Source organism: Rhinolophus ferrumequinum, chromosome 21 (genome assembly GCF_004115265.2).
Source record: "Rhinolophus ferrumequinum isolate MPI-CBG mRhiFer1 chromosome 21, mRhiFer1_v1.p, whole genome shotgun sequence".
NCBI lineage: Eukaryota > Metazoa > Chordata > Mammalia > Chiroptera > Rhinolophidae > Rhinolophus > Rhinolophus ferrumequinum.
The window spans coordinates 54,034,400-54,046,866 of NC_046304.1; the positions used below are offsets into that span (position 1 = coordinate 54,034,400).

Here is a 12,467-nt window from a genome sequence, read left to right on the forward strand (position 1 = left end):
CTCCCCTCACCTCCCACTGCCTGTCTGGAAATCTTGAGGAGACTCAGACTAAGCCGAGAGCTTCTTAGCTTACATTTCTTTTCTCTTTTTAGACGTCTTAAGGGGTGATTTTGCTCTCAGGTTTTGTGTGTATATGTGTGGGGTGTGTGTGTGTGCGATGTGTGTGGTTATATGTGTGTGTCTATATATGGTGTGTGTGTGTGTGGTGGTGTGTGTGGGGGGGGTCTGTGTGTGGTATGTATGTGTCAGTCTGAATGTGTGTATGGTATGTGTGTATGTGTATAGTTCTGGCCAAATAATGAAAACACCACAGCAAAGGAAGTTCACAAACAACGTCGTCATTTGTAATTTAAAAAATTAACACGTTTTTTTAAAGGCTGGTTATGGCTCAGTTTTCTTACCTTTATATTTCGGAGTAAAGGACTGTGGGAAACAGTGGTGTGATACACAGAGTTGTACGGCTGCTTAGTTTCCAGGGTTTTCTGTCTGTCTGCTGAACGGCACCCTCACTGCCAAGTGAATGACCACACGTGCAGGTCCCGTCAGTAGCCAGTCCGAGGTCCCGCTAGCAGGGCGCCCCACCAGGCCCAGGTTCTGTGTGGTTGCTGGGTGGCCCCCAACTCCGGGCGCCGAGCGCCCCCGCCACACCCGGGCGCCTGCCCTGCCCTCTTCACACAAGAGGAGGGCTCACCCCCACGGCGTCAGCCCCTTCTGAGCCCGTCACCACGGGCGTCTGGGGCCAGCAGGCCCATCCAGCTGAGCAGTGTGCTGTGAGCAAAACGTCCACAAGGGAACTTGGCAGGTGGTGGGTCACCAGCAGAGGAGTGGTGGGCACCCCCGTTTGCGTAGTGTTTCCTCATCACTTACCACTCCAGCAGACACCTGATTTCTACATCTACCTGAGTCCTCTTGGAAAGAGGAAAACAAAGCCACTTCCCTCCTGAATGCCAATGTCCAGAGGTGCAGAGCCTTTTCTGCTGTGAAGCGTCAAACCTGGAGCGTGCGTGGAGGGAAGTCGGCAGCCGTCCACCACGAGCTGCATTCAAGAAGATAGCTCTGATCTGCCTTTGAAATATGAAAGACAAGCAGAGGCGGGTGTGTTCTCACTGTGAACGCAAAGCTCAGCCCGCAGGGCAGTGGGGCGGCGAGGGTGTGGTGCTCAGGGTCCCGAAGCAGCCAAGGCCCCAGGGGGTCTCCCGGCTTCCCGGGACCTGGCCCCTCGGCAGCCCTGGCCTGTGACCTGGGCCTCACTGCACCCAGACGCATAATTTCGGGAAAAGCAAAAGAACGTCACTTTATCTGCACGGGGACATTTGGGGGTATTCTCAATGGGGGACCTACCATTGGTGAGATTTCCTCAGCCAAAGGGCCCTCTCTGCTGAAGCCACACAAAGGCACCGCCAGCCTGCGTGTGTGTGTCGCAGCCTCAGCTCCTCACCCGCTGACCGTCCACATGACTTGTCCCTTTGCTGTTCCAGGCCACCATGAACGCCCGGCCTCAGCGCATCCTCACCACGTCCTCTCTGACCCAGTCGGCGCCCGCCAGCCCCACCAACAAGGGCATTCACATCCAGCAGGCGGGGTGAGTGGCCCGGGGCTCCTGTCCCCAGGCCTGCGCTTGAGTCCCCAGGACGTCCCTCCCTCTCACCGCCAAGCTCTTCGTCCACCCCATCTCCCCCACTTTCATCTTATTTTTCTCCCTGCTTCTCTCACACACCCCACATCTCTCGAATGTGAGCTCCTTCCTCCAGTCCCTGGCCCCACGCACTGTGACCGCACACGTAGCCCCTCGGGGCTTTATAAGGGCGGTCTGCATTCTCCCCATCGTAACCAGCCGGTGGGAGCCATGTTCCCACCACAGGAAGCGGGAGGCTGTGCACTGAGTCCAAGGAGGGCAGACGTGTGGACCTGGCTGGCTCGCTGAGTCCTAAGCCGGCTTGCTCCCCCAGCTTACTGGTCCCTGGAATCTGCAGGCAGAAGCTAGAAGGGTAGTAAGTCAGCACCAGCAGGTGGTGTCTGGATGTCACGGTGACAGGTCTGGGGATGGAGCATGTACGAGATGAGGGTCCACTGGCCATAGCTGGCAGATGAGCAGAGCTGGGAGAAGTCGCTTCATGTTTGGTTTCAGGGTAACGGGCTCTGGGTAAAATACAGTGTTTCTTCTTCCCTGACGGCAGAGGCTCCCCGCCGACGTCTAGCGCAAGCAGCTCCAGCCTGACCAACGACGTGGCCAAGCAGCCGGTCAGCCGAGACCTGCCTCAAGGCCGGCCAGGCACCACTGGCCCCGTGGGGGTGCAGTACACGCCCCACTCCCACCAGTTCCCCCGGACGCGGAAGATGTTTGACAAAGGCCCGGACCAGGTACAGACATCTGTGCCTTCTGTGGCGCCGCGACTTCAGCGCTGATTCTCGTGAGTTCAGATGCCGAGGGCTGCGCTCTGCAGACGTTGTGATTGGTTGGCCGTGGGCCTCACGCCACACGTGAGGATGGGCACAGGCGTTCGTCTGCTTTTCTCTTCGCGGGTAAAGAGCGTTTGCCTCCACCTGATGGGCGCCTGCTCCCCGGAAGGGTTTGCTCTAACTGAGTTGTTTGCATTTTCCATAAACACTCACGCCAGAGGTGGGCCCAGTCTCTGCCTTTCACAAGGTTGGAAAAGAATTTTCAGGCAATGGTGGGACACTGATTTGTTCTCCGGGGCGGTGAGGACACGTAGCTGGGCCTCTGCCACCTTGTCCAGAGTTTGCCGCTTTCTCGGCCTTTGCTGGGTGTTCTGGAGAGGCTGCTCAGGCCGCTGTGGGTGCCACCCAGCTCTCCCACCTCCTGGTAACCAGCGATTTTAACACAAAGGTCACCGCAGCCAGAATGGTGACTTTGGTGAAAGGACGGTCCCCACACATGCCACTGGGCCCAGCCCACCTGGCTTGCAAGGCCAGCTGCTCTGTTCTCCTCGGCTCCCCAGTTGTGAAGGAAAAGTAGCCACGTGTGCCCAGTGCAAGGGTCAGCCTCGGGCTGGACCCTGACGTGGGGTGGCCAGGCGGGAGCCACAGTCCTGGGGCCCTGGCCCAGCAGGGCAGTGCTGACAGCAGGCAGTGTGCCGTCCCCCCACCGGGCAGGACTTAGCCCTTGTCATGCCGGCCACTGTGACATTTTCCTCCAGACGAGCCTCCCTGGGTAACAGGCTTCTCTCTAAGGTCACCGTCAGTTCAGCCACCCCCGCCTCTGCGGGAACTTCTCAGACCCAGCCTGGTGAGGCGAATACCTGTGACAACTCCAGCCACCACAGGTCCTGCAGCGGGAAACACACTGACGCGTTGTCCCAACAGGCAGCGTCCAGTATTTTAAGTTTAATTACTCAGAAGTGCCATGTGGGCTGTGCGCTCCGTCCAGGAGCTGCTGCACACAAAGTGGGTGCAGAGTCGCCGGAGGCCCTGCCCATATCCAGGCTCTTGGCTGGCCTGGTCACAGTGGTGGCCCCGTGCAGATGGGCCTCTACAGCCAGCTCAGGAGAGGGACAGCCCAGGCCACCTTGCTGGCCCCAAGGGGACATGGTTCCCTAGCTGACTCGGACGGCGCCCCACCACCGGCTCCCTGTCCCCTGTCCTGACACTCAGCGTCCCTTGGTCACCAGGGCACAGAAGTGTAAGCAGCACGGGAATGATTGTAGAAGCCAGGTGGCTGCCTGCCTCTCGTCGGCAGTGCGAGCTGGGAGTGACGTGGCAACTACTGTTTCTGTTCTCTTCTCCCCGCGCCTTCCCGAACGCCTGGAAGACCACCGATGACCCGGATGATGCGGCTGGACATAAGAGCTTCATCTCGGCCACGACGCAGACCGGCTTCTGCGACTGGAGCGTCCGGTACTTTGCCCAGCCCGTCATGAAGGTAGCCACGCGCCGTTGGTTCTGGTTCAAAGGGCACGCCCCTGAGGCATGAGCCTCGCGCTCCGGCTTCCCTGGGAGCCGCAGCTTCTGGCCTGGGGTGTCTGAGCCCCTCTGCTCCGAGCTGATGGCCTGAACCCCGGGGTTTGCTCACTGGCATCCTCAGCCGGCCACTCGCTGTGGCTGCTACTGGCCTGAGTGGGGCCACGCCGGCCGCGTCTCTGAGCCATGATCCGAGGCCGGTGGCCAGGGCTGCTGAGGGCCCCCCTGTGCCAGCCACCCGCTCTGTCCCTCAGGCTCCTGTCCCACTGCGTTTGCGACTGTTGAAGGGTGACACTAAATTTCTGTCATGGTAGCCAGTGTTAACAGTTAAAATAAAACAGCAAAAGAAACAGACTTCATTTACCTTCCTGTCTTCTCAAAAAAAAAAAAAAAAAGAAAGAAAGAAAGAGAAGAGCCTGTCATTCCTGAGCTTCCAGTTAAAATGCATCGTTCTGTCTTAATTGGCAAGGTGACTCCCAGCTTCGTAACCCCTCCTGCTGAGGGCCGCTGGCGGGCTGTCCCCAGGCCTTGCTGAGACAGCTCTGCGACTCAGCCCGCTGCCTTTTTTAAAGACTCATCTGGAACTAGTTCTGATGCGTCTGGCTTATTCCGGGAGACTACCTCTCAGGTCTAATTCTGCCACAGTCGTGAGACGAAATGTCCTGTCGCTGCAGATTCGAGCCACACATGCAGGGTGGTGGTTGGGGGGGGACAGATCTCATGCCCAGCGTGTTGCAGGGAGCTAAGGGGTCCGTCTTCAGACGTCCTGGTCTGAAGCACGTTCTTAGAAAACCTTCTTCTTCCTTCACGTAAGTAATTATAAATTGAAAATTGCAGCTTATTCTTAATTGCGTATCAAGCTATACACCTAAGTAATTTCCATAAAGAGTATTTGGACTCTTTATTACAATTTTCTGCCTGCTTTTGTCTTTCCCTGGAATGATACTGATTTTTGTCAATAAAAACAGAATAATCGTTATCAGTGTCTGAGGCAGGTAATAAAGTTCTGATTTATTGAGCCCCTTTGATGAAAGGGGAGTGGAGAGCCGTCTTCCACTTTTAACTGGACCCAACCCAGCTTTTCCAGAAAGCAGTTTGGCAGGAAGTATCAGAAGCCTTAACAGCCATTCCCTTTGACCCAGTCATTCGTTTGCTAAGATAGTAACTTAACGACGTAATCAGAGTTATGGATGATGTGTATATTATTTATAATAGCAAAAACTGGCATCCACTTAAATGTCCAACAGAAGGAGAATGGTTATGAATTATGAAGTATTTGATACATTATTGGAGCTGTTTAAAAATTAAGCTTAAAAATTAATATAAGGAAGTGCTCATGATAAAATTTTTAGAAGAAATAAAAGCGAGACACGTGACTGCAGTTTGTCATAGTTGTGACATGACATGGTTGTGCGGTCGTGGTTATAAATGCCGGACACGCACGTCTGTGCCTGGAAGGAAACGAATGACATGATGCCGGTGGCACTGAATTTGTTTTTTGCCTTGTACGTTTCTGTCTTTTCCACATTCTCTACACTAAGCACAAAGCACCTTTATAGCCAGAAAAAGAAGTGTTAAAGAAGCAAGAGGTCCTCGCACCAGTGGGTAGGTCATGGTCACCAAGCACGTCCAAGACCCGCCTGGGTGCTGCTGCTTACCTGCCGGGGGCTGTCAGGCACTGTCCAGCCCTTTCCGTCCCTGGGCTCCTCTTGGCTAAGGAAGGGAAGAGGAAGCAGACGCTGGGCTTGGTACCAGGAGACAGTGGGACGCTGGTGCCTTAGAGCTGTGGTGCCATGTGCCTTGGGTTCCGTGGCTGTGGTTTAATGTTCCCAGAGGCCTGGTGCTCTTGACACAGCCTCTGCCTCCAGCAGGTGAGGTCAGGCTGTTAAGAACTCTGGATGGCCTAGTCCTCTCGGGCTGACTTGTCAGCAGCTGTAAATTATGGTGATTTCTCGGGAGGGTCATGAGCGGCTTTTCTCGAAGTCTTTGAAACATGAGTGTTCTCAGTCACTGCGTGTGATGACAGGGAGAAATGGCTTGAATTACCCCAAACTCATTTCTCTTAAAGTTAAAAACGAACTTGACTTTTCCCCCCAAGGATTTGCCTCAGCACAATGTACTTAGTCTGGCGCTGAGCTGAGTGCGCCGTCCGTGCACACATGTGAGCAGCATGAGGGAGGAAGTCCCCAGAGGCAAGGACTGAGGTCTGACCGCTACATGTGTGTTCATGGTTTCACTCGAGTGCAAACCCAAAGCCAGCATCTGCTCTGTGGCTAACGCCACGCCGCCCTGTCTCAGCCGTGGCAGCACATCCGTCTGCCTGTGTGTTCTTCTGTTTGTGTACCTGGAAGCGTGTCTGAGCATCCCTGCCAGGGAGGAGCCCATGTGTTGCTCGCATGGAGGAAGCAGAGGCTGGCACCCAGTGATCTGGCCTGATGCCCGCACTGGCGCCCAAAACGTGGGCACCGTGTGATAGGAGGGAGAGGCGTCCACCGTGAGGCCCTCGGGGTGGTCAGGAGATAGTTGTCAGATGTGTGTGTGATGGTCTCCCCCGACCCTGCCACGCACGTGAAAACAAACTCGCGCGTGGCTGTAGCTTGAAATGCCAAGCTCTGGGTGTGACGGTTGGAAATGCAGCTCTGTCACGATTCTCACTTTTGTCTGTTAATTCCCGATGGCAGCTAAGAGGTTAGGCTGCTCAGGGACTTGAGTGGCTTTTCTTTGACATTAATCAGAGACCTTTTCTAAAAGCACGATTCATCGTGCTGTTTTTTACATTTTTTCCTACTTTTTCCAGGTGGTGGTCACAGGGTGTTCTTTTATTAATTTAGTCATCTAAGGCCATGTTTGTGCAATAAAATGCATTGGGAACTGTTTTATTAGTCTGCTTCACATGTGAACTAAAAGTCGCTTGAGGCTAGGATTGTTCCTCAGAAAGGACAGAAGAATCCCAACCCAAAAGCCCTTCGCAGGTGAGTGTAAGAAACTAAATATTCACCAGGTAATAGTTTACACCCGGCATTACCATCGTGTGTGAGCGATGGTTAGTAAGGTGGAGTACCGAAAAGGTACCAGGAGGGAACTGCCAGTGTTGCCAGCTTCTTTGTCAGTTGTCAGACGGCTTACAGGTCTGCGTGACCGAAAAGAACTGTCCTGGATGTGTCCCCCTTTCATTGATGTGACAGCCTTCTCTCTTCTGAAGCAGACATGAGCTCTGCTTTAGAAAGAATGTTAAAGACGGTATGTCACGTGCTTTGAAAAAGATACATTGAAATTGGGTTATGATTACAAAAGTACCATTTTCTTTTCACTCTCAGGCGAGCAGACTTCAAAGACTGACTTCATGCAGAGGTTGGCTTACCGGAAGTGGGGCTCAGACACGGTGGTGCTGGGAAAGTGCTAGCTTGGTGTAGGGCGATTCGGAAACAGGTATCAAAATTATGAAAGGGTGTACCCTGGAAACCGGCAGTCCTACGCTGAGAAGTAGACCCTGACGTCACTACTCTATGTGGATGTGTAATAATACCTGTGCAGAGGTGCCCAGCACAGCACTGTTTGTAATAGCTAAAAGTTGAAAGCCTAAACAGAATATTAATGAGGAGACTGCATTAAAACGATGCCCTGCACGACCGCAACAGTGATCAGCGTGCCCCTGCAGGCACTGGGCTGGGTGGCCTTGACACAGCAGGCCACGTTATCAGTTGGTCCAGGATGCTCCCACCGACGCTGCAGCCATTGGAAGAACCCGGGAGGTACCACGTCAAGCTGTTAATACAGTTACTTCTGGAAGGTGGAATTGCCATCAGGAAAGAACTGTCCTTTTTAGATTTTATATTTCTGGGCTGTTTGAATGTTTTAGACAGAATGATTATTAGTTTTGTAATTTAGAACAGCGTAAAATGTAACATTTGACTACAAAACAAGCTGGCCAGATCGTTCCGACGCATGGCATGCACAGTGCATGTCGGTTTCCTTGCACACAGCCCTTAATGCTAAGCCAAGTCTTGCGGAGCCCTGACCCACCCTGAGGAGAGTGTGCACGCACGGTGGGTCGGCGGGGACTCGCTCTGTACGTCACTAAGTCGGCACATCTATGAAACTCTTCCTGAAGTGCACTAACCTATTTTTTCAACTCAGAAAATAAAAATAATAGAATTGAAATCACCCATAATACACACTTTCACACACTTGCGCACACACATACTCACGCACACATACACACACATGCACACACCTGGGTTTCTCCCCACCTCTGGGGTTTTCCACACACACTGCTTGTATCCTCCTTTCTTCACTGACGTTATTATGAACATTGCCTGTCTTCTCATATCATCAAATATCCTTCCACAAAAAGGACTTCTGCTTTTTCCTATGACAAATGACAGTGTGTGACATTCTTGTACATAAACCTCCAAGCAGTCTGAGTCTGAGAATTTCACTCGGCCGCACCATCAGTCCGTTCCATACCTGCTTGCTCAGGTGTGGCTTTGACTGTGTCAGGAGGCCAGCGGTGCCACTGTCCCCAGCTTCTAACACGGATGCTTCCAGACCATCCCTGGAAGGTTCAGGAGGAAAGCAGATAGGTGGGTGCCCCTCCAAGGACATCAGAATGGGGCGAGCATTTGGGTTTGATGACAGCTGCACGGAGCCTGTGGTTAGCTGGGGGTGGGGCTAAACCTGTGTTCTCTAACTTGTTTCCACTCGGCCACGCCAGAGGGACTGGTGTGTCCTGCTTGCCTGTCTTCTGGCGTGCTGGTGGGGCACCAGCTTTGTTTACCTTATAAATCACTGCTGTATCGTAAACAGCCAGGAACCCAGGTATTGCTGATTAAGGCAGATGTGTTCTTACTTTAAAACAAACATTTTTTAAACAAAACCATGTTGAAAGATATTAAAGAAGTCCTGAACCAATGGGAAGAAATTGCATATTTATGCATCAGAAGACTTAATTTGGCAGTTCTCCCCAAATAGACCCACAGATTTGACACCATGCCCATAAAAAGCCCTGCTGCCTTCTTTGCAGAAATTGACAAGCTGAGACTAAAATTCAGACGAAAATGCAAGGGACTCAGGATAGCAGCGAAGAAAAGGACTATTGTCAGAGACAAACAAAGCAGAACGACTCAGGCTTCCTGATTTCAAACCTTACTGCATAGCAGCAACAAGGCAGTGACAGTGGGGTGTTGGCGTCAGGACGGACACACGGGTGGATGGTGAGACCGAGAAGCCAGAAACACCCCACCATCTCCATTGTGCACCCATAAATTCAACAATTTAGACGAACGAGACAGAATCCTTGAAAGACATAAACTACCAAAGCTCAGTCAGTACAAAAGAGAGCCTGGGGCCGGCCCGGTGGCTCAGGCGGTTAGAGCTCCATGCTCCTAACTCCGAAGGCTGCCGGTTCAATTCCCACATGGGCCAGTGGGCTCTCCACCACAAGGTTGCCAGTTCAATTCCCCGAGTCCCGCAAGGGATGGTGGGCAGCACCCCCTGCAACTAAAATTGAACACGGCACCTTGAGCTGAGCTGCCGCTGAGCTCCCGGATGGCTCAGTTGGTTGGAGCACATCCTCTCAACCATAAGGTTGCTGGTGGGCTGTGCCCCCTGCAACTAGAAAACAGCAACTGGACCTGGAGCTGAGCTGCGCCCTCCACAACTAAGATTGACAGGACAACAACTTGACTTGGAAAAAAGGCCTGGAAGTACACACTGTTCCCCAATAAAGTCCTGTTCCCCTTCCCCAATAAAATCTTTTAAAAAAAAAAAAAAGAGCCTGGATTGTCTTATGCCCATTAAAGGAAGTGAGTTTATAGTTTAAAACCTCCCAACTAGGGTTTCCAGGCGGGAATTCCCGCCCATTCTTGGGAATTTTTTTCACTTTCCTGTTCCCGAATCCCGATATATAAACTATTTTCTTATTTTCTGTTCTCCACAATGCATCATTTCCACAAAGTGACGGCCGATACTACCCACCTCCTGGGTTCAAGGAGCCAATTTTCCCGATTTCCCAACCAACTTTTCTCAGGATTCAGGAACAGAAAAGTGAAAAAAATTCCTGAGAATGGGCAGGAATTCCCACCTGGAAACCCTACTCCCTGCAAAGAAAAGAGAGCTCAGACACAGAGTTTCACTGGCAGATCCTATGAAACCTCCCAGGAAGAATTAAGACCAGTTGCACACAGTCTGTTGCAGCAAATGAAGAGGCGGGAGTGTCCCCAGTTCACTGGATGACGACGCAGCATTACTCTGATCCCAAACCAGCCAAAGACATTCCCGAATAAATAACTACAAACCATATCCTCATGAGCATGGGCCCAAAATCCTCAGACGAGAGTAACAGGTCGGATGCAGCAGTGTGGAAAATGGATGATACACGAGTGACCAATTGGATTGTGTCCCTAGAGTTGAGCCAGGGTTTTAAATATTAGTAATGTAATTGAATGTATCGACGGAGTAGAGAAAAACCATGAGTAGCTACAGAAAAAGGACTTGACAGAATTCCACAGCCATTCATCATAAAAACGCTCAGCAAACTGGGACAAGAAGGAAACTTCCTCACCCCCATACAGGGCACCTGCAAAAACCTGTAGTTGGCATCCTTCCCATTGGTAAAAGACTGCAGGTTTTTCCTACGCCCAGGAATAAAGCAAGGATGTCTGATCTCCCCTTTGCTGTTCAACATCCTCCCACCAGTCATCCTACCCCAGTGCCATAAGGCAAGAAAAGGAAATCGTGCGTCCAGGTGGACAGGATGAGATAAAACTATTTCTGTTCACAGACAACGTTATTGTGTATGTACAAAATCCCAACTAATCTGCAAAATACGGCTAGAATAAGTGAGTTTAATAAGGTTGCAGGATACAGAGTCATTATACAAAAATCGATTGTGTTTTCTGTAAGTACAATTGGAAACTGAAATTAAACCATTTACAATAGCACCCCCCAAAAACACATGAACTATTTAGCTATAAACAACAACAACAACAAAAATGCATACGGGAGCTGAAAAACAGAGAACACTGGTCAAAGAACTCAGAGAAGATCTCAACCAATGACGACCATGTCCACGGCTGAAAGACTCACTAGTGTCCCCCATATTGGTGTACAGATCAGTGTAACCTCAATCAAAGTCCCAGGAGTGGATTTGTCTTAAATCACTGGGCGAAAGCAAAGACACTAAAATAACCAAACTTTTGAAATAGGACGAGGTCGGAAAGACACACGCTGTCTGATTTCAAGACTCAGTGTAAAGCTGAAGTAATCAAGGCATGTGAAGGAGACACATCAGTGGAAGGGAACAGAGTTCACAGAGAGCCCTACATCAGCACGTCGACGGAGTCTCAACAGAGCTGCCCCGATAGTTCAATTTGGCGGAGAGAGGGTGGATTTTCAACAGGGGGTGCTGTAGCAATTGGGTGTCCGTCTGCCAAAAAAAAGAGCGTCTTGGTCCTTCCCTCACACCTGACACAATAACCAAGTCAGTGAGTCACAGCCCTAAGCGTGAAGTCGAGAACCATGAAACTTCCAGATCTTTCTGACTTGGGGATAGGAGACAGTTTCTTTCATAAGACGCAAAAAAAGCACAAGCCATGCAAGAAAAAAAGGGATAAACTGGATAAATTAATAACTGTGAAGAAAATGAACACATAAGGTACAGAGCAAAGGAAAAAGTTGTGAGTCACATATCTGAAGTTAGTCATTAGGGAAGTGCGAATTACCGCAAAGAAGACACCACCACACTTCTCTCAGAACGGCTAAAATTGTTAACATCTCACCACCAAGGGCGGACGGAGCCGCTGAAGCTCTCAGACGTTGGAAACGTCTGGCTAGTTCTTATAAAATTAAACACACTCTACTCCTAGATACCTACCCAGGAGAACTGAAAACTTGTATTTGTTCAAAAACCTCTGTGAATGTTTTAGTGACTTTATTCATAATCACCAAAAACTAGAAACAGCCTGGTAAATAAACTGGGGTAGAGCTCCACGGCCAAGTTTAAGCCAGACTTAAAATCCATTTACACAACATTCCGGAAAGGGCAGAACAAAACTACAGGATGGAAAACAGGTGGGAGCCGAGACTGGGCTGGACAGGCACCGACAGGGGGCGCTGGCGGGGGGTAGGCAGAGCTGGTCTCCACAGTGCTGTGCTTACATAACTGTCAGCGCTCCTCAGAGCTGTGCCCCAAGGGGCACATGCCGTTCATGTCACTTAGTCAGCCTGACACTGAAGATGTGCCGTCGGTAGGAAAACGCAGTGACTTCTCACCCGTCAGCTGTCACACACGTGGCAGTCACGTCAGCACCGTGCTGCTAGGGCCCGTCGGCCCCACGTGTGCTGCCACCCTCTGACCTCACTGTTTAGGGGGCGCGTTGTTGTTTGTTAAATAAACGATGGGAAAAGTGGTAAAACACGGCAAGGTGAAAAGGCATCACAGGGCACACTTGTTCGCACATCATGCCCCCAGAACGTGCTTTGTTTCAGGCCGGGTCTGAGGTGAACATCGCATCTGCCGGCCTCCACAGGCCCATCTCCCCTCTGCCTGT

At 51.3% G+C, this 12,467-nt stretch overlaps 1 protein-coding gene across 2 annotated transcripts in view; it reads left to right on the top strand.

The window, feature by feature from the left end:
• The window catches only part of RPTOR (regulatory associated protein of MTOR complex 1), a 290,023-nt gene that overhangs the window by 256,206 nt on the left and 21,350 nt on the right, over nucleotides 1–12,467 (top strand). For both annotated transcript variants that reach the window (XM_033089438.1, XM_033089439.1), the window contains exons 22-24: nucleotides 1,479–1,582; nucleotides 2,178–2,361; nucleotides 3,770–3,880. In XM_033089438.1, coding sequence (XP_032945329.1) covers nucleotides 1,479–1,582; nucleotides 2,178–2,361; nucleotides 3,770–3,880 — 399 coding nt within the window. The remainder of the gene's footprint in view (nucleotides 1–1,478; nucleotides 1,583–2,177; nucleotides 2,362–3,769; nucleotides 3,881–12,467) is intronic.